General features: G+C 51.8%; 1 protein-coding gene across 1 annotated transcript in view; it reads right to left on the bottom strand.

Annotated features, from left to right (window-relative positions):
* Positions 1-18364, bottom strand: part of LOC311121138 (formin-2-like) — a gene marked incomplete at both ends in the record, with an annotated part of 282930 nt that overhangs the window by 227844 nt on the left and 36722 nt on the right. Inside the window, 3 exons of the mRNA XM_084195663.1 lie at positions 4014-5149; positions 6227-6288; positions 17924-18080. Coding sequence (XP_084051789.1) covers positions 4014-5149; positions 6227-6288; positions 17924-18080 — 1355 coding nt within the window. The remainder of the gene's footprint in view (positions 1-4013; positions 5150-6226; positions 6289-17923; positions 18081-18364) is intronic.

Here is an 18364-nt window from a genome sequence, read left to right as displayed (position 1 = left end):
GTATTGTGACAGCAAATCAATACATTTCCGTTAAAAACAATTGACACAGCATCTATTCTACTATCAAGTGATGTCACTACTGTGGGGGTAATCGTATTGTTCTGCCTCTAGCTTGTTTTCCTAGACTGTCACATTGTCAGTTTAACCAGCTTGGCATTTCTTGTTCCATGGTTCAAAAAAATTCAAAACCTGTTTGTATCAAATACCTCCAAGGCTCTTCTCCAGCCAGCCAGAGAGAGCCAGTCTAACCATATGCTGCCTGTACGACACCTGTTTTCATTCAAACCTCAGCTTCACGCTTCTAACACATCTTTTTTCATTTCACTGAGTTATGGTGGTTTCTCAATATGCATTCTACCGTGCTCCACACTGTCATGCTCTGAGCACATTCCCCGAGGACGTTCTCTGGAGTACGTTCTCTGGAGTACGTTCTTGTGGAGAACACATTAAAACACTCCCCCCTACTGCGTTACCTCAGGCTGCTCCTCCCCGTTCACTGACCCCTCCCCCTACTGTATTACCTCAGGCTGCTCCTCCCCGTTCACTGACCCCTCCCCCTACTGTATTACCTCAGGCTGCTCCTCCCCGTTCACTGACCCCTCCCCCTACTGTATTACCTCAGGCTGCTCCTCCCCGTTCACTGACCCCTCCCCCTACTGTATTACCTCAGGCTGCTCCTCCCCGTTCACTGACCCCTCCCTCTACTGTATTACCTCAGGCTGCTCCTCCCCGTTCACTGACCCCTCCCCCTACTGTGTTACCTCAGGCTGCTCCTCCCCCTTCACTGACCCCTCCCCCTACTGTGTTACCTCAGGCTGCTCCTCCCCGTTCACTGACCCCTCCCCCTACTGTATTACCTCAGGCTGCACCTCCCCGTTCACTGACCCCTCCCCCTACTGTGTTACCTCAGGCTGCTCCTCCCCGTTCACTGACCCCTCCCCCTACTGTATTACCTCAGGCTGCACCTCCCCGTTCACTGACCCCTCCCCCTACTGTATTACCTCAGGCTGCTCCTCCCCGTTCACTGACCCCTCCCCCTACTGTATTACCTCAGGCTGCTCCGCCCCGTTCACTGACCCCTCCCCCTACTGTATTACCTCAGGCTGCTCCTCCCCGTCCACTGACCCCTCCCCCTACTGTATTACCTCAGGCTGCTCCTCCCCGTTCACTGACCCCTCCCCCTACTGTATTACCTCAGGCTGCTCCTCGCCGTTCACTGACCCCTCCCCCTACTGTATTACCTCAGGCTGCTCCTCCCCGTTCACTGAACGTTCTTCCAGCCAGGACAATGGCAACAATAGAGACCAAACAAGATATACACAAAGCAAATGTTTTACGTCATAACTATCAGCTAGATATACAGTATGTGAATCGTAAAAATCTAGCTGGCCAGATAGTTTAACAGGCAAAAATGACCTAAAACGAATGTTATGCAAAGTACATGCCAATTCTTCATGGCTAGCCAGTTAGCCCTATTGACAGTAGTAGCTAGCCAGTTAGCCCTATTGGCAGTGCCAGTTAGCCCTATTGGCAATGCCCGTTTGACCTATTGACAGTAGCAGTTAGCTCTATTGACAATAGTAGCTAGCCAGTTAGCCCTATTGACAATAGTAGCTAGCCAGTTAGCCCTATTGACAATAGTAGCTAGCCAGTTAGCCCTATTGACAATAGTAGCTAGCCAGTTAACCCTATTGACAATAGTAGCTAGCCAGTTAGCCCTATTGACAATAGTAGCTAGCCAGTTAGCCCTATTGACAATAGTAGTTAGCCAGTTAGCCCTATTGACAGTAGTAGCTAGCCAGTTAGCCCTATTGACAGTAGTAGCTAGCCAGTTAGCCCTATTGACAGTAGTAGCTAGCCAGTTAGCCCTATTGACAATAGTAGCTAGCCAGTTAGCCCTATTGACAGTAGCAGCTATCCAGTTAGCCCTATTGACAATAGTAGCTAGCCAGTTAGCCCTATTGACAGTAGTAGCTAGCCAGTTAGCCCTATTGACAGTAGTAGCTAGCCAGTTAGCCCTATTGACAGTAGTAGCTAGCCAGTTAGCCCTATTGACAGTAGTAGCTAGCCAGTTAGCCCTATTAACAATAGTAGCTAGCCAGTTAGCCCTATTGACAGTAGTAGCTAGCCAGTTAGCCCTATTGACAGTAGCAGCTAGCCCTATTGACAGTAGCAGCTAGCCAGTTAGCCCTATTGACAGTAGTAGCTAGCCAGTTAGCCCTATTGACAGTAGTAGCTAGCCAGTTAGCCCTATTGACAGTAGTAGTTAGCCAGTTAGCCCTATTGACAGTAGTAGCTAGCCAGTTAGCCCTATTGACAGTAGTAGCTAGCCAGTTAGCCCTATTGACAGTAGTAGCTAGCCAGTTAGCCCTATTGACAGTAGAAGCTAGCCAGTTAGCCCTATTGACAGTAGTAGCTAGCCAGTTAGCCCTATTGACAATAGTAGCTAGCCAGTTAGCCCTATTGACAGTAGCAGCTATCCAGTTAGCCCTATTGACAATAGTAGCTAGCCAGTTAGCCCTATTGACAGTAGTAGCTAGCCAGTTAGCCCTATTAACAATAGTAGCTAGCCAGTTAGCCCTATTGACAGTAGCAGCTAGCCCTATTGACAGTAGTAGCTAGCCAGTTAGCCCTATTGACAGTAGTAGCTAGCCAGTTAGCCCTATTGACAGTAGTAGCTAGCCAGTTAGCCCTATTGACAGTAGCAGCTAGCCAGTTAGCCCTATTGACAGTAGCAGCTAGCCAGTTAGCCCTATTGACAGTAGCAGCTAGCCAGTTAGCCCTATGGACAGTAGCAGCTAGCCAGTTAGCCCTATTGACAGTAGCAGCTAGCCAGTTAGCCCTATTGACAGTAGCAGCTAGCCAGTTAGCCCTATTGACAGTAGCAGCTAGCCAGTTAGCCCTATTGACAGTAGTAGCTAGCCAGTTAGCCCTATTGACAGTAGTAGCTAGCCAGTTAGCCCTATTGACAGTAGCAGCTAGCCAGTTAGCCCTATTGACAGTAGCAGCTAGCCAGTTAGCCCTATTGACAGTAGCAGCTAGCCAGTTAGCCCTATTGACAGTAGTAGCTAGCCAGTTAGCCCTATTGACAGTAGTAGCTAGCCAGTTAGCCCTATTAACAGTAGCAGCTAGCCAGTTAGCCCTATTGACAGTAGCAGCTAGCCAGTTAGCCCTATTGACAGTAGCAGCTAGCCAGTTAGCCCTATTGACTTACTATGGGCTTGCGATCTACACACGCCTATGTATTGTAGGCAGGTCAAAATGCCAAAATGAACACAGTATGTATTTATTAACATATTAAGATAAAGTATTGAGATGTGAAAGGGCAACATTTCATTCCGAAGTTGCCGTTTATTTTCTCTCACTTTAGCTCAAATAATGGCCTCCATGGTTTTCAAGAAATGTTGCGTAGTTGTTTACGTGGATTCGTATTTTTTCTGTGCATACTTTGTTGAAAATTGCGTCGATGCGTCAAAACTATGTACAAACGGAGTACGCATCTGAAAAGTGCCCTCTGTGCTCCGTTTCACATACTTTGATTTGGACTCATACTCCGTCCGACCCTTCCTGTGTAGGCATTTTCAGAAACAGCCTTGTCCACACTATCATAAATGCTGAGCAGAATCCTCTTTAGTTGGGGCCATGGTCTGAAACAATACAGCAAGGTCCACAAAGAGTCTCAGAATAAGACCGCTGATCCAGGATCAGTATTCCATCTTAAATCACACAGGCCCAGACGCTTCTGTAACTAGCATAGCTGTAATAATATAATATAACATGCCATTTAGCAGACGCTTTTATCCAAAGCGACTTACAGTCATGCGTGCATACATTTTTGTGTTTGGGTGGTCCCGGGGATCGAACCCACTACCTTGGCGTTACAAGCGCCGTGCTCTACCAGCTGAGCTACAGAGGACCACAGCTGTCACATGATTACTTTTTAGCATAGCGCTTTTGTGACAACTGCTGAAAAAAAAAAAGGGCTTGTTAAATACATTTGATTGATTGATTACTTTTTGTGTTGAGCCGAGTTGAGCTGTATCCTGGTCCAGTAGAGAGGTTTCATGGGCCTGGGAGGCTCCACCACTCCTTTCCGGGGAGGTTTCTCATGGGCCATGCTTAGAGCATACAGTCCCATGGGCAGGGGAGGGACCAGGGAGCCCAAGCCACAGGGTGGAGGAGGAGGAGGAGGAGGAGGACCGCCCATCCCAGGTAATGGTGGAGGAGGTGGGGGGCCACAGCCACCTGGTAGAGGAGGTGGAGGAGGGCACATCCCAGGTAATGGAGGAGGTGGTGGGGGGCCACAGCCACCTGGTAGAGGGGGTGGGGGAGGTGCCATCCCCATCATCCCAGGTAATGGAGGAGGAGGTGGGGGGCCACAGCCACCTGGTAGAGGGGGTGGGGGAGGTGCCATCCCCATGCCAGGTAGAGGAGGTGGGGGAGGGGGGGGCATCATACCCCCTGGTAGAGGAGGTGGGGGAGGGGGAGGCATCATACCCCCTGGTAGAGGAGGTGGGGGAGGGGGGGGCATCATACCCCCTGGTAGAGGAGGTGGGGGAGGGGGGGGCATCATACCCCCTGGTAGAGGAGGTGGGGGAGGGGGGGGCATCATATCCCCTGGTAGAGGAGGTGGTTTAATGCGACTCTGTTGGCACGTACAGACAAATGCTGGTCCGGCCTTGGGGGAGAAGGGTATGGGTAGGGACAGGGCCAGTTCTGAGGGGAGATTAGGTTGACAGGAGGAAGACAAGGTGGTCACTCCTCCATTCTCCTTTACAAAGAAGGGTGGCATCTGGTCCGGTAAAGGCACTTTAAACTTAAAGCTTTCCTCCATAGGCGACGTCTGGACAGACTTGGCCTCTAGACAACTCAGAAGACTTTCAGTCTGTAGGTCTACATCACAGACCTCCACTATCCTCGCCTCAGTCTGTAGGTCTACATCACAGACCTCCTTCACCATCCTCTCCTCAGTCTGTAGGTCTACATCACAGACCTCCCTGTACAGACCCCCCTCCCCACCACTCTCCAGGGGGTACTGTTCCTCCAGCTCAGCTATCTTAGTCCGCAGGTCCTCGATGGTCTGTTCTAACTGCTGGATCACGTTGACGTGCTCCTCTTTCAGCTTCACTGTTTTCATCACTGACTCCTCCTGGACAGATAGAGAGAGACAGAGAGAGAGGAGAGAGACAAGGAGAGAGGAGAGAGACAAAGAGAGAGGAGAGAGGAGAGAGACAGAGAGACAGAGAGACAGAGAGACAGAGAGACAGAGAGAGAGACAGAGAGAGAGACAGAGAGAGAGACAGAGAGAGAGACAGAGAGAGAGACAGAGAGAGAGACAGAGAGAGAGACAGAGAGAGAGACAGAGAGAGAGAGAGAGAGAGAGAGAGAGAGAGAGAGAGAGAGAGAGAGAGAGAGAGAGAGAGAGAGAGAGAGAGAGAGAGAGAGAGAGAGAGAGAGAGAGAGAGAGAGAGAGAGAGAGAGAGAGACAGAGACAGAGACAGAGACAGAGACAGAGACAGAGACAGAGACAGAGACAGAGACAGAGACAGAGACAGAGAGAGAGAGAGAGAGAGAGAGAGAGAGAGAGAGACAGACGGAGAGAGAGAGAGACAGAGAGCGACGGAGAGAGAGAGAGACAGAGAGCGACAGAGAGAGAGAGAGCGAGCGACAGAGAGAGCGACAGAGAGAGAGAGCGACAGAGAGAGAGAGAGCGACAGAGAGAGAGAGCGACAGACAGCGACAGAGAGAGAGAGCGACAGACAGCGACAGAGAGAGAGACAACAGTGTTCATATAAACCTTTAAAGCAATATGTTAACTGTTATATAAGCACAATGAGAACGATATGTTATATTGAACATATTGTTGTTAGAGGCAGGGCTTCTTGAAGGAGCAAAATGACTTCCTATGGGACAAGTCTGCCAGGTATCGGCCCACACAACAAGACCAAGTCCCTCACATATAACCGCTATTAAGCTTATTCCACTAAACTAGCACAACTAACTGTTAGTGGATGCTGCCCTCCTGTGGTCAATCAGGTGAAAGGTGGTGAGGGCTATTCTGGCTAAATGTTGATGACGGACCAGAAATACTATGGAATTCTCTCCCAAGGGGAAAATACTGTATAATTCTATAGCTAACCTCTCAGGTAGGGTTGCAAGATCCCCTACTGATTTTATGGAATCTTACCGGTACTTTGCAACCCTAATCTCAGGTAGGGTGACTGACCTGAAGTTCGTTGACTGCTTCTCTCTGCTGTCTCTTCAGCCCCAGGATGGCTGCCTGGTGTCCTGTAGGAGCAGAGAGGATCCTTCTAGATTATCCCTACCAGAATACAACTACACCCGACATTCTACATTAAAATGCAAATCAATTTAGAACATTTTTAACAAGCGTTTTTCTGGATTTTTGTTGTTGTTATTCTGTCTCTCACTGTTCAAATAAACCTACCATTAAAATTATAGACTGATCATTTCTTTGTCAGTGGGCAAACATACAAAATCAGCAGGGGATCAAATACTTTTTTTTCCCCCCTCACTGTAAATTCACAATCTGTTGCATCATGCAATGTTTTTCTTAGAATGAAATTAAAATTGACATTTAATGTGAACATCAAAAATAAGCAAAGGTTATATTCCTCACAAGCAGAGGTACGTCTAAAGTCTCATTTCATATCAAACCAATAGTTAGGGAAAATACACTATTACATTCACCAGCCTGCTCTATAGGAGTCAGAATCAACAGCAGGGAAATACTACAGGATGTTGGGGAACATTAGAGGGGAAATACTACAGGATGTTGGGGGACATTAGAGGGGAAAGAGTACAGGATGTTGGGGGACATTAGAGGGGAAAGAGTACAGGATGTTGGGGGACATTAGAGGGGAAAGAGTACAGGATGTTGGGGGACATTAGAGGGGAAAGAGTACAGGATGTTGGGGGACATTAGAGGGGAAAGAGTACAGGATGTTGGGGGACATTAGAGGGGAAATACTACAGGATGTTGGGGGACATTATAGGGGAAAGAGTACAGGATGTTGGGGGACATGAGGGGAAAGAGTACAGGATGTTGGGGGACATGAGGGGAAAGAGTACAGGATGTTGGGGGACATTAGAGGGGAAATACTACAGGATGTTGGGGGACATTAGAGGGGAAATACTACAGGATGTTGGGGGACATTATAGGGGAAAGAGTACAGGATGTTGGGGGACATGAGGGGAAAGAGTACAGGATGTTGGGGGACATGAGGGGAAAGAGTACAGGATGTTGGGGGACATTAGAGGGGAAATACTACAGGATGTTGGGGGACATTATAGGGGAAAGAGTACAGGATGTTGGGGGACATTAGAGGGGAAAGAGTACAGGATGTTGGGGGACATTAGAGGGGAAATACTACAGGATGTTGGGGGACATTAGAGGGGAAAGAGGACAGGATGTTGGGGGACAGAGAGGAAAGAGGACAGGATGTTGGGGGACATTAGAGGGGAAAGAGTACAGGATGTTGGGGGACATTAGAGGGGAAAGAGTACAGGATGTTGGGGGACATTAGAGGGGAAAGAGTACAGGATGTTGGGGGACATTAGAGGGGAAAGAGTACAGGATGTTGGGGGACATTAGAGGGGAAAGAGTACAGGATGTTGGGGGACATTAGAGGGGAAAGAGTACAGGATGTTGGGGGACATTAGAGGGGAAAGAGTACAGGATGTTGGGGGACATTAGAGGGGAAAGCGGTGCTCAGAATATCAATCCATCTGTGTCTGCCTAAGCACTGACTCATTGTTGCTATGCAACCTTCCCCCTTTTAATAGCATGTGGGACTACAAACAGACAGCACATGATGTAACTGACGAACAAGGCCCAAAAGAAAAAGGAGTTAAATTATCACTTAGAAACACATTCACAATGTAACCGTTACTTACCTTCATCACCCACTAGAGGTACCGTAGCATGAAAGAAGAGAGATCAAGTTTAGAAACAAGCCTTTCCTTAAATCTACACTGTTGGGTTAAATTAATGCTAGTGATATGTTTCAAGGCACCCCTGGTGTAAAACATGGTAGCTCAACTCCACTCTCCTTCTCCCTGGACACATAACTCTACCAGAACAAAAGCCAAAGCTACCCGCTCCACCCTGGCTGAGGAACAAAGCTACCCGCTCCACCCTGACTGAGGAACAAAGCTACCCGCTCCACCCTGGCTGAGGAACAAAGCTACCCGCTCCACCCTGGCTGAGGAACAAGGTTAAAAAACAGAATGAGAGGAAAACAACCAATGAAAACAGATGATTGAGTGGAGGAGAGAGGGGTGCTTTAACTACAGAAAGGTGTTGCTTTTCCCCACATTACCAAGTTCCTCATTACTGGCACAGCTCAGTAGATATCTGTTGTAGCACTATAGACTGTGTGTATAAAACATTAAAAGAACACCTGCTCTTTTCCATGACATAGACTGACCAGGTGAAAGCTATGATCCCTTATTGATGTCACTTGTTAAATCCACTTCAATCAGTGTAGATGAAGGGGAGGAGGCAGGTTAAAGAAGGATTTTTAAGCCTCGAGACAATTGAGACATGGATTGTGTATGTGTGCCATTCAGAGGGTGAATGGGCAAGACAAAAGATTTAAGTGCCTTTGAACGGGATATGGTAGTAGGTGCCAGGCGCACCGGTTTGTGTCAAGAACTGCAATGCTGCTGGGTTTTTCATGCACAACAGTTTCCCGTGTGTATCAAGAATGGTGCACCACCCAAAGGACATCCAGCCAACTTGACACAACTATGGGAAGCAATGGAGTCAACATGGGCCAGCATCCCTGTGGAACGCTTTCGACACCTTGTAGAGTCCGTGCCCCGACGAATTGAGGCTGTTCTGAGGGGAAAAGAGGGGGTGCAACTCAATATTAGGAAGGTGTTCTTAATGTTTTGTACACTCAGCGTATGTCTCTATAGTAGGGATCTGTAAACACGTCCTAATGAAGGCCCCAACAGCTTCAGTGTAGCCAATCAGGATCATTGCAAGTTAAAGTTTCAAAATAGACGGCATCTTCTAAATCAGGAGACGCTGAAAACTACAACAGCCTCTTTCCCCTACCCAACTTGGCCCCTACTCCCCTACAGTCTCTTTCCCCTACCCACCTTGGCTCCTACAGTCTCTTTCCCCTACCCACCTTGGCCCCTACTCTCCTACAGCCTCTTTCCCCTACCCACCTTGGCCCCTACAGCCTCTTTCCCCTACCCACCTTGGCCCCTACTCTCCTACAGCCTCTTTCCCCTACCCACCTTGGCCCCTACAGCCTCTTTCCCCTACCCACCTTGGCCCCTACTCTCCTACAGTCTCTTTCCCCTACCCACCTTGGCCCCTACTCTCCTACAGCCTCTTTCCCCTACCCACCTTGGCCCCTACTCTCCTACAGTCTCTTTCCCCTACCCACCTTGGCCCCTACTCTCCTACAGTCTCTTTCCCCTACCCACCTTGGCCCCTACTCTCCTACAGTCTCTTTCCCCTACCCACCTTGGCCCCTACTCTCCTACAGTCTCTTTCCCCTACCCACCTTGGCCCCTACTCTCCTACAGCCTCTTTCCCCTACCCACCTTGGCCCCTACTCTCCTACAGTCTCTTTCCCCTACCCACCTTGGCCCCTACAGTCTCTTTCCCCTACCCACCTTGGCCCCTACAGTCTCTTTCCCCTACCCACCTTGGCCCCTACTCCCCTACAGTCTCTTTCCCCTACCCACCTTGGCCCCTACTCCCCTACAGTCTCTTTCCCCTACCCACCTTGGCCCCTACTCCCCTACAGTCTCTTTCCCCTACCCACCTTGGCCCCTACAGTCTCTTTCCCCTACCCACCTTGGCCCCTACTCTCCTACAGTCTCTTTCCCCTACCCACCTTGGCCCCTACTCTCCTACAGCCTCTTTCACCTACCTACCTTGGCCCCTACTCTCCTACAGTCTCTTTCCCCTACCCACCTTGGCCCCTACTCTCCTACAGCCTCTTTCCCCTACCCACCTTGGCCCCTACTCTCCTACAGCCTCTTTCCCCTACCCACCTTGGCCCCTACTCTCCTACAGTCTCTTTCCCCTACCCACCTTGGCCCCTCCAGTCTCTTTCCCCTACCCACCTTGGCCCCTACAGTCTCTTTCCCCTACCCACCTTGGCCCCTACTCTCCTACAGTCTCTTTCCCCTACCCACCTTGGCCCCTACTCTCCTACAGTCTCTTTCCCCTACCCACCTTGGCCCCTACAGTCTCTTTCCCCTACCCACCTTGGCCCCTACTCTCCTACAGCCTCTTTCCCCTACCCACCTTGGCCCCTACTCTCCTACAGCCTCTTTCCCCTACCCACCTTGGCCCCTACTTTCCTACAGTCTCTTTCCCCTACCCACCTTGGCCCCTACTCTCCTACAGTCTCTTTCCCCTACCCACCTTGGCCCCTACTCTCCTACAGTCTCTTTCCCCTACCCACCTTGGCCCCTACTCTCCTACAGTCTCTTTCCCCTACCCACCTTGGCCCCTACTCTCCTACAGTCTCTTTCCCCTACCCACCTTGGCCCCTACTCCCCTACAGTCTCTTTCCCGTACCCACCTTGGCCCCTACTCTCCTACAGTCTCTTTCCCCTACCCACCTTGGCCCCTACAGTCTCTTTCCCCTACCCACCTTGGCCCCTACTCTCCTACAGTCTCTTTCCCCTACCCACCTTGGCCCCTACTCCCCTACAGTCTCTTTCCCCTACCCAAATTGGCCCATACTCTCCTACAGTCTCTTTCCCCTACCCACCTTGGCCCCTACTCTCCTACAGTCTCTTTCCCCTACCCACCTTGGCTCCTACAGTCTCTTTCCCCTACCCACCTTGGCCCCTACTCTCCTACAGCCTCTTTCCCCTACCCACCTTGGCCCCTACTCTCCTACAGCCTCTTTCCCCTACCCACCTTGGCCCCTACTCTCCTACAGCCTCTTTCCCCTACCCACCTTGGCCCCTACAGCCTCTTTCCCCTACCCACCTTGGCCCATACTCTCCTACAGTCTCTTTCCCCTACCCACCTTGGCCCCTACTCTCCTACAGTCTCTTTCCCCTACCCACCTTGGCCCCTACTCTCCTACAGTCTCTTTCCCCTACCCACCTTGGCCCCTACTCTCCTACAGCCTCTTTCCCCTACCCACCTTGGCCCCTACTCTCCTACAGCCTCTTTCCCCTACCCACCTTGGCCCCTACAGTCTCTTTCCCCTACCCACCTTGGCCCCTACTCCCCTACAGTCTCTTTCCCCTACCCACCTTGGCCCCTACTCCCCTACAGTCTCTTTCCCCTACCCACCTTGGCCCCTACTCCCCTACAGTCTCTTTCCCCTACCCACCTTGGCCCCTACAGTCTCTTTCCCCTACCCACCTTGGCCCCTACTCTCCTACAGTCTCTTTCCCCTACCCACCTTGGCCCCTACTCTCCTACAGCCTCTTTCACCTACCTACCTTGGCCCCTACTCTCCTACAGTCTCTTTCCCCTACCCACCTTGGCCCCTACAGTCTCTTTCCCCTACCCACCTTGGCCCCTACTCTCCTACAGTCTCTTTCCCCTACCCACCTTGGCCCCTACTCTCCTACAGCCTCTTTCCCCTACCCACCTTGGCCCCTACTCCCCTACAGTCTCTTTCCCCTACCCACCTTGGCCCCTACTCTCCTACAGTCTCTTTCCCCTACCCACCTTGGCCCCTACTCTCCTACAGTCTCTTTCCCCTACCCACCTTGGCCCCTACTCTCCTACAGTCTCTTTCCCCTACCCACCTTGGCCCCTACTCTCCTACAGTCTCTTTCCCCTACCCACCTTGGCCCCTACTCTCCTACAGTCTCTTTCCCCTACCCACCTTGGCCCCTACTCTCCTACAGTCTCTTTCCCCTACCCACCTTGGCCCCTACTCTCCTACAGTCTCTTTCCCCTACCCACCTTGGCCCCTACAGTCTCTTTCCCCTACCCACCTTGGCCCCTACTCTCCTACAGTCTCTTTCCCCTACCCACCTTGGCCCCTACAGCCTCTTTCCCCTACCCACCTTGGCCCCTACTCCCCTACAGTCTCTTTCCCCTACCCACCTTGGCCCCTACTCCCCTACAGTCTCTTTCCCCTACCCACCTTGGCCCCTACTCTCCTACAGTCTCTTTCCCCTACCCACCTTGGCCCCTACTCTCCTACAGTCTCTTTCCCCTACCCACCTTGGCCCCTACTCTCCTACAGTCTCTTTCCCCTACCCACCTTGGCCCCTACAGTCTCTTTCCCCTACCCACCTTGGCCCCTACTCTCCTACAGTCTCTTTCCCCTACCCACCTTGGCCCCTACTCTCCTACAGTCTCTTTCCCCTACCCACCTTGGCCCCTACTCTCCTACAGTCTCTTTCCCCTACCCACCTTGGCCCCTACAGTCTCTTTCAAATCAAATCAAATCAAATTTTATTGGTCACATGCGCCGAATACAACAGGTGCAGACATTACAGTGAAATGCTTACTTACAGCCCTTAACCAACAGTGCATTTATTTTAAACAAAAAAGTAAGAATAAAACAACAACAAAAAAAGTGTTGAGAAAAAAAGAGCAGAAGTAAAATAAAGTGACAGTAGGGAGGCTATATATACAGGGGGGTACCGTTGCAGAGTCAATGTGCGGGGGCACCGGCTAGTTGAGGTAGTTGAGGTAATATGTACATGTGGGTAGAGTTAAAGTGACTATGCATAAATACTTAACAGAGTAGCAGCAGCGTAAAAAGGATGGGGTGGGGGGGGCAGTGCAAATAGTCCGGGTAACCATGATTAGCTGTTCAGGAGTCTTATGGCTTGGGGGTAGAAGCTGTTGAGAAGTCTTTTGGACCTAGACTTGGCACTCCGGTACCGCTTGCCGTGCGGTAGCAGAGAGAACAGTCTATGACTAGGGTGGCTGGAGTCTTTGACAATTTTGAGGGCCTTCCTCTGACACCGCCTGGTATAGAGGTCCTGGATGGCAGGAAGCTTTGCCCCAGTGATGTACTGGGCCGTACGCACTACCCTCTGTAGTGCCTTGCGGTCAGAGGCCAAGCAGTTGCCATACCAGGCGGTGATGCAACCAGTCAGGATGCTCTCGATGGTGCAGCTGTAGAATTTTTTGAGGATCTGAGGACCCATGCCAAATCTTTTTAGTCTCCTGAGGGGGAATAGGCTTTGTCGTGCCCTCTTCACGACTGTCTTGGTGTGTTTGGACCATGATAGTTCGTTGGTGATGTGGACACCAAGGAACTTGAAGCTCTCAACCTGTTCCACTACAGCCCCGTCGATGAGAATGGGGGCGTGCTCAGTCCTCTTTTTTTTCCTGTAGTCCACAATCATCTCCTTTGTCTTGGTCACGTTGAGGGAGAGGTTGTTGTCCTGGCACCACACGGCCAGATCTCTGACCTCCTCCCTATAGGCTGTCTCATCGTTGTCGGTGATCAGGCCTACCACTGTTGTGTCGTCGGCAAACTTAATGATGGTGTTGGAGTCGTGCCTGGCCATGCAGTCATGGGTGAACAGAGAGTACAGGAGGGGACTGAGCACGCACCCCTGAGGGGCCCCTGTGTTGAGGATCAGTGTGGCAGATGTGTTGTTACCTACCCTTACCACCTGGGGGCGGCCAGTCAGGAAGTCCAGGATCCAGTTGCAGAGGGAGGTGTTTAGTCCCAGGATCCTTAGCTTAGTGATGAGCTTAGAGGGCACTATGGTGTTGAATGCTGAGCTGTAGTCAATGAATAGCATTCTCACGTAGGTGTTCCTCTTGTCCAGGTGGGAAAGGGCAGTGTGGAGTGCGATAGAGATTGCATCATCTGTGGATCTGTTGGGGCGGTATGCAAATTGGAGTGGGTCTAGGGTTTCTGGGATTATGCTGTTGATGTGAGCCATGACCAGTCTTTCAAAGCACTTCATGGCTACAGACGTCAGTGCTACGGGTCGGTAGTCATTTAGGCAGGTTATCTTAGAGTTCTTGGGCACGGGGACTATGGTGGTCTGCTTGAAACATGTTGGTATTACAGACTCAGTCAGGGACATGTTGAAAATGTCAGTGAAGACACTTGCCAGTTGGTCAGCACATGCTCGGAGTACACGTCCTGGTAATCCGTCTGGCCCTGCGGCCTTGTGAATGTTGACCTGCTTAAAAGTCTTACATCGGCTACGGAGAGCGTGATCACATAGTCATCCGGAACAGCTGGTGCTCTCATGCATGCTTCAGTGTTGCTTGCCTCGAAGCGAGCATAGAAGTGGTTTAGCTCGTCTGGTAGGCTTGTGTCACTGGGCAGCTCGCGGCTGTGCTTCCCTTTGTAGTCTGTAATAGTTTTCAAGCCCTGCCACATCCGACGAGCGTCAGAGCCAGTGTAGTATGATTCAATCTTAGACCTGTATTGACTCTTTGCCTGTTTGATGGTTCGTCGGAGGTCATAGCGGGATTTCTTATAAGCGTCCGGGTTAGAGTCCCGTTCCTTGAAAGCGGCAGCTCTACCCTTTAGCTCAGTGCGGATGTTTCCTGTAATCCATGGCTTCTGGTTGGGGTATGTACGTACGGTCACTGTGGGGACGACATCATCGATGCACTTATTGATGAAGCCAGTGACTGATGTGGTGTACACCTCAATGCTGTCTGAAGAATCCCGGAACATGTTCCAGTCTGTGCTAGCAAAACAGTCCTGTAGCTTAGCATCTGCGTCATCTGACCACTTTTTTATTAACCGAATCACTGGTGCTTCCTGCTTCAGTTTTTGCTTATAAGCAGGAATCAGGAGGATAGAGTTATGGTCAGATTTGCCAAATGGAGGGCGAGGGAGAGCTTTGTATGCGTCTCTGTGTGTGGAGTAAAGGTGGTCTAGAGTTTTTTTTCCCTCTGGTTGCACATTTAACATGCTGGTAGAAATTAGGTAGAACGGATTTAAGTTTCCCTGCATTAAAGTCCCCGGCCACTAGGAGCGCTGCATCTGGATGAGCGTTTTCCTGTTGATTAATGGCCTTGTACAACTCATTCAGTGCAATCTTAATGCCAGCATTGGTTTGTGGTGGTAAATAGACAGCTATGAAAAATATAGATGAAAACTCTCTTGGTAAATAGTGTGGTCTACAGCTTATCATAAGATACTCTACCTCAGGCGAGCAAAACCTCGAGACTTCCTTAGTATTTGATTTTGTGCACCAGCTACCCACCTTGGCCTTACCCACCTTCCCCTACCCACCTTGGCCCCTACAGCCTCTTTCCCCTACCCACCTTGGCCCCTACTCCCCTACAGTCTCTTTCCCCTACCCACCTTGGCCCCTACTCTCCTACAGTCTCTTTCCCCTACCCACCTTGGCCCCTACAGTCTCTTTCCCCTACCCACCTTGGCCCCTGCTCTCCTACAGTCTCTTTCCCCTACCCATCTTGGCCCCTACTCTCCTACAGTCTCTTTCCCCTACCCACCTTGGCCCCTACTCTCCTACAGTCTCTTTCCCCTACCCACCTTGGCCCCTACTCTCCTACAGTCTCTTTCCCCTACCCACCTTGGCCCCTACTCTCCTACAGTCTCTTTCCCCTACCCACCTTGGCCCCTACTCTCCTACAGTCTCTTTCCCCTACCCACCTTGGCCCCTACTCTCCTACAGCCTCTTTCACCTACCTACCTTGGCCCCTACTCTCCTACAGTCTCTTTCCCCTACCCACCTTGGCCCCTACAGTCTCTTTCCCCTACCCACCTTGGCCCCTACTCCCCTACAGTCTCTTTCCCCTACCCACCTTGGCCCCTACTCTCCTACAGCCTCTTTCACCTACCTACCTTGGCCCCTACAGTCTCTTTCCCCTACCCACCTTGGCCCCTACAGTCTCTTTCCCCTACCCACCTTGGCCCCTACTCCCCTACAGTCTCTTTCCCCTACCCACCTTGGCCCCTACTCTCCTACAGTCTCTTTCCCCTACCCACCTTGGCCCCTACTCTCCTACAGTCTCTTTCCCCTAACCACCTTGGCCCCTACTCCCCTACAGTCTCTTTCCCCTACCCACCTTGGCCCCTACTCTCCTACAGTCTCTTTCCCCTACCCACCTTGGCCCCTACTCCCCTACAGTCTCTTTCCCCTACCCACCTTGGCCCCTACTCTCCTACAGTCTCTTTCACCTACCCACCTTGGCCCCTACTCTCCTACAGTCTCTTTCCCCTACCCACCTTGGCCCCTACTCTCCTACAGTCTCTTTCCCCTACCCACCTTGGCCCCTACAGTCTCTTTCCCCTACCCACCTTGGCCCCTACTCCCCTACAGTCTCTTTCCCCTACCCACCTTGGCCCCTACTCTCCTACAGCCTCTTTCACCTACCTACCTTGGCCCCTACTCTCCTACAGTCTCTTTCCCCTACCCACCTTGGCCCCTACAGTCTCTTTCCCCTACCCACCTTGGCCCCTACTCCCCTACAGTCTCTTTCCCCTACCCACCTTGGCCCCTACTCTCCTACAGTCTCTTTCCCCTACCCACCTTGGCCCCTACTCTCCTACAGTCTCTTTCCCCTACCCACCTTGGCCCCTACTCCCCTACAGTCTCTTTCCCCTACCCACCTTGGCCCCTACTCTCCTACAGTCTCTTTCCCCTACCCACCTTGGCCCCTACTCTCCTACAGTCTCTTTCCCCTACCCACCTTGGCCCCTACTCCCCTACAGTCTCTTTCCCCTACCCACCTTGGCCCCTACTCTCCTACAGTCTCTTTCCCCTACCCACCTTGGCCCCTACTCTCCTACAGTCTCTTTCCCCTACCCACCTTGGCCCCTGCTCTCCTACAGTCTCTTTCCCCTACCCACCTTGGCCCCTACAGTCTCTTTCCCCTACCCACCTTGGCCCCTACTCTCCTACAGTCTCTTTCCCCTACCCACCTTGGCCCCTACTCTCCTACAGTCTCTTTCCCCTACCCACCTTGGCCCCTACTCCCCTACAGCCTCTTTCCCCTACCCACCTTGGCCCCTACTCTCCTACAGCCTCTTTCCCCTACCCACCTTGGCCCCTACTCCCCTACAGTCTCTTTCCCCTACCCACCTTGGCCCCTCCTCTCCTACAGTCTCTTTCCCCTACCCACCTTGGCCCCTACTCTCCTACAGCCTCTTTCCCCTACCCACCTTGGCCCCTACTCTCCTACAGCCTCTTTCCCCTACCCACCTTGGCCCCTACTCTCCTACAGTCTCTTTCCCCTACCCACCTTGGCCCCTACTCCCCTACAGTCTCTTTCCCCTACCCACCTTGGCCCCTCCTCTCCTACAGTCTCTTTCCCCTACCCACCTTGGCCCCTACTCTCCTACAGCCTCTTTCCCCTACCCACCTTGGCCCCTACTCTCCTACAGTCTCTTTCCCCTACCCACCTTGGCCCCTCCTCTCCTACAGTCTCTTTCCCCTACCCACCTTGGCCCCTACTCTCCTACAGCCTCTTTCCCCTACCCACCTTGGCCCCTACTCTCCTACAGTCTCTTTCCCCTACCCACCTTGGCCCCTACTCTCCTACAGTCTCTTTCCCCTACCCACCTTGGCCCCTGCTCTCCTACAGTCTCTTTCACCTACCCACCTTGGCCCCTACTCTCCTACAGTCTCTTTCCCCTACCCACCTTGGCCCCTACTCTCCTACAGTCTCTTTCCCCTACCCACCTTGGCCCCTACTCTCCTACAGTCTCTTTCCCCTACCCACCTTGGCCCCTACTCTCCTACAGTCTCTTTCCCCTACCCACCTTGGCCCCTACAGTCTCTTTCCCCTACCCACCTTGGCCCCTACAGTCTCTTTCCCCTACCCACCTTGGCCCCTACAGTCTCTTTCCCCTACCCACCTTGGCCCCTACTCTCCTACAGTCTCTTTCCCCTACCCACCTTGGCCCCTACTCTCCTACAGTCTCTTTCCCCTACCCACCTTGGCCCAACTTATTGTATATAGTATCTGTATAGATGTGGTGAGGGCCCCTACCCTCCTCGGTGTACTGGAGGCCTGGTCTATCTTCTCCCACAGGTCTGGGTGGGGGCCACAGGGTCTTCAGGTGCCCAGGGAGCGGGGCCCGGCCCTCAAAGTGTTCCATGGAGTGGGGGGGCTGGCTGACCGCTGCCCACGTGTACAGCTGGTCTTGCTGGGGGAGAGAGTGAGATGAGGGTAGGTAACATGGCATACATGAGGACATAAGAGGAGATCAAATGCTCTAAGGGGACGACAGAGGACATACAGAGACAGAGGTAGACGGTAAGAGCTATGGAATACATAGCAGTAGGATGACTCATCAGTTTCCTAACAGTAAAGGCAAGTACTGCTATAGACCAGATCTGAAAGGACTGGATACACATCAATAATATGGGAACAGCTCCAACTCCTCTAGTGCACTCCTTTTGACCAGGGCTCCTATCCCCCCATCTAGTG

This window comes from Coregonus lavaretus (genome assembly GCF_964263955.1).
Source record: "Coregonus lavaretus genome assembly, contig: HAP1_SCAFFOLD_235, whole genome shotgun sequence".
NCBI classification, from domain to species: domain Eukaryota; kingdom Metazoa; phylum Chordata; class Actinopteri; order Salmoniformes; family Salmonidae; genus Coregonus; species Coregonus lavaretus.
The sequence above is the reverse complement of the archived record's forward strand: the minus strand, read 5'-3'. Positions and strand labels throughout refer to the sequence as shown.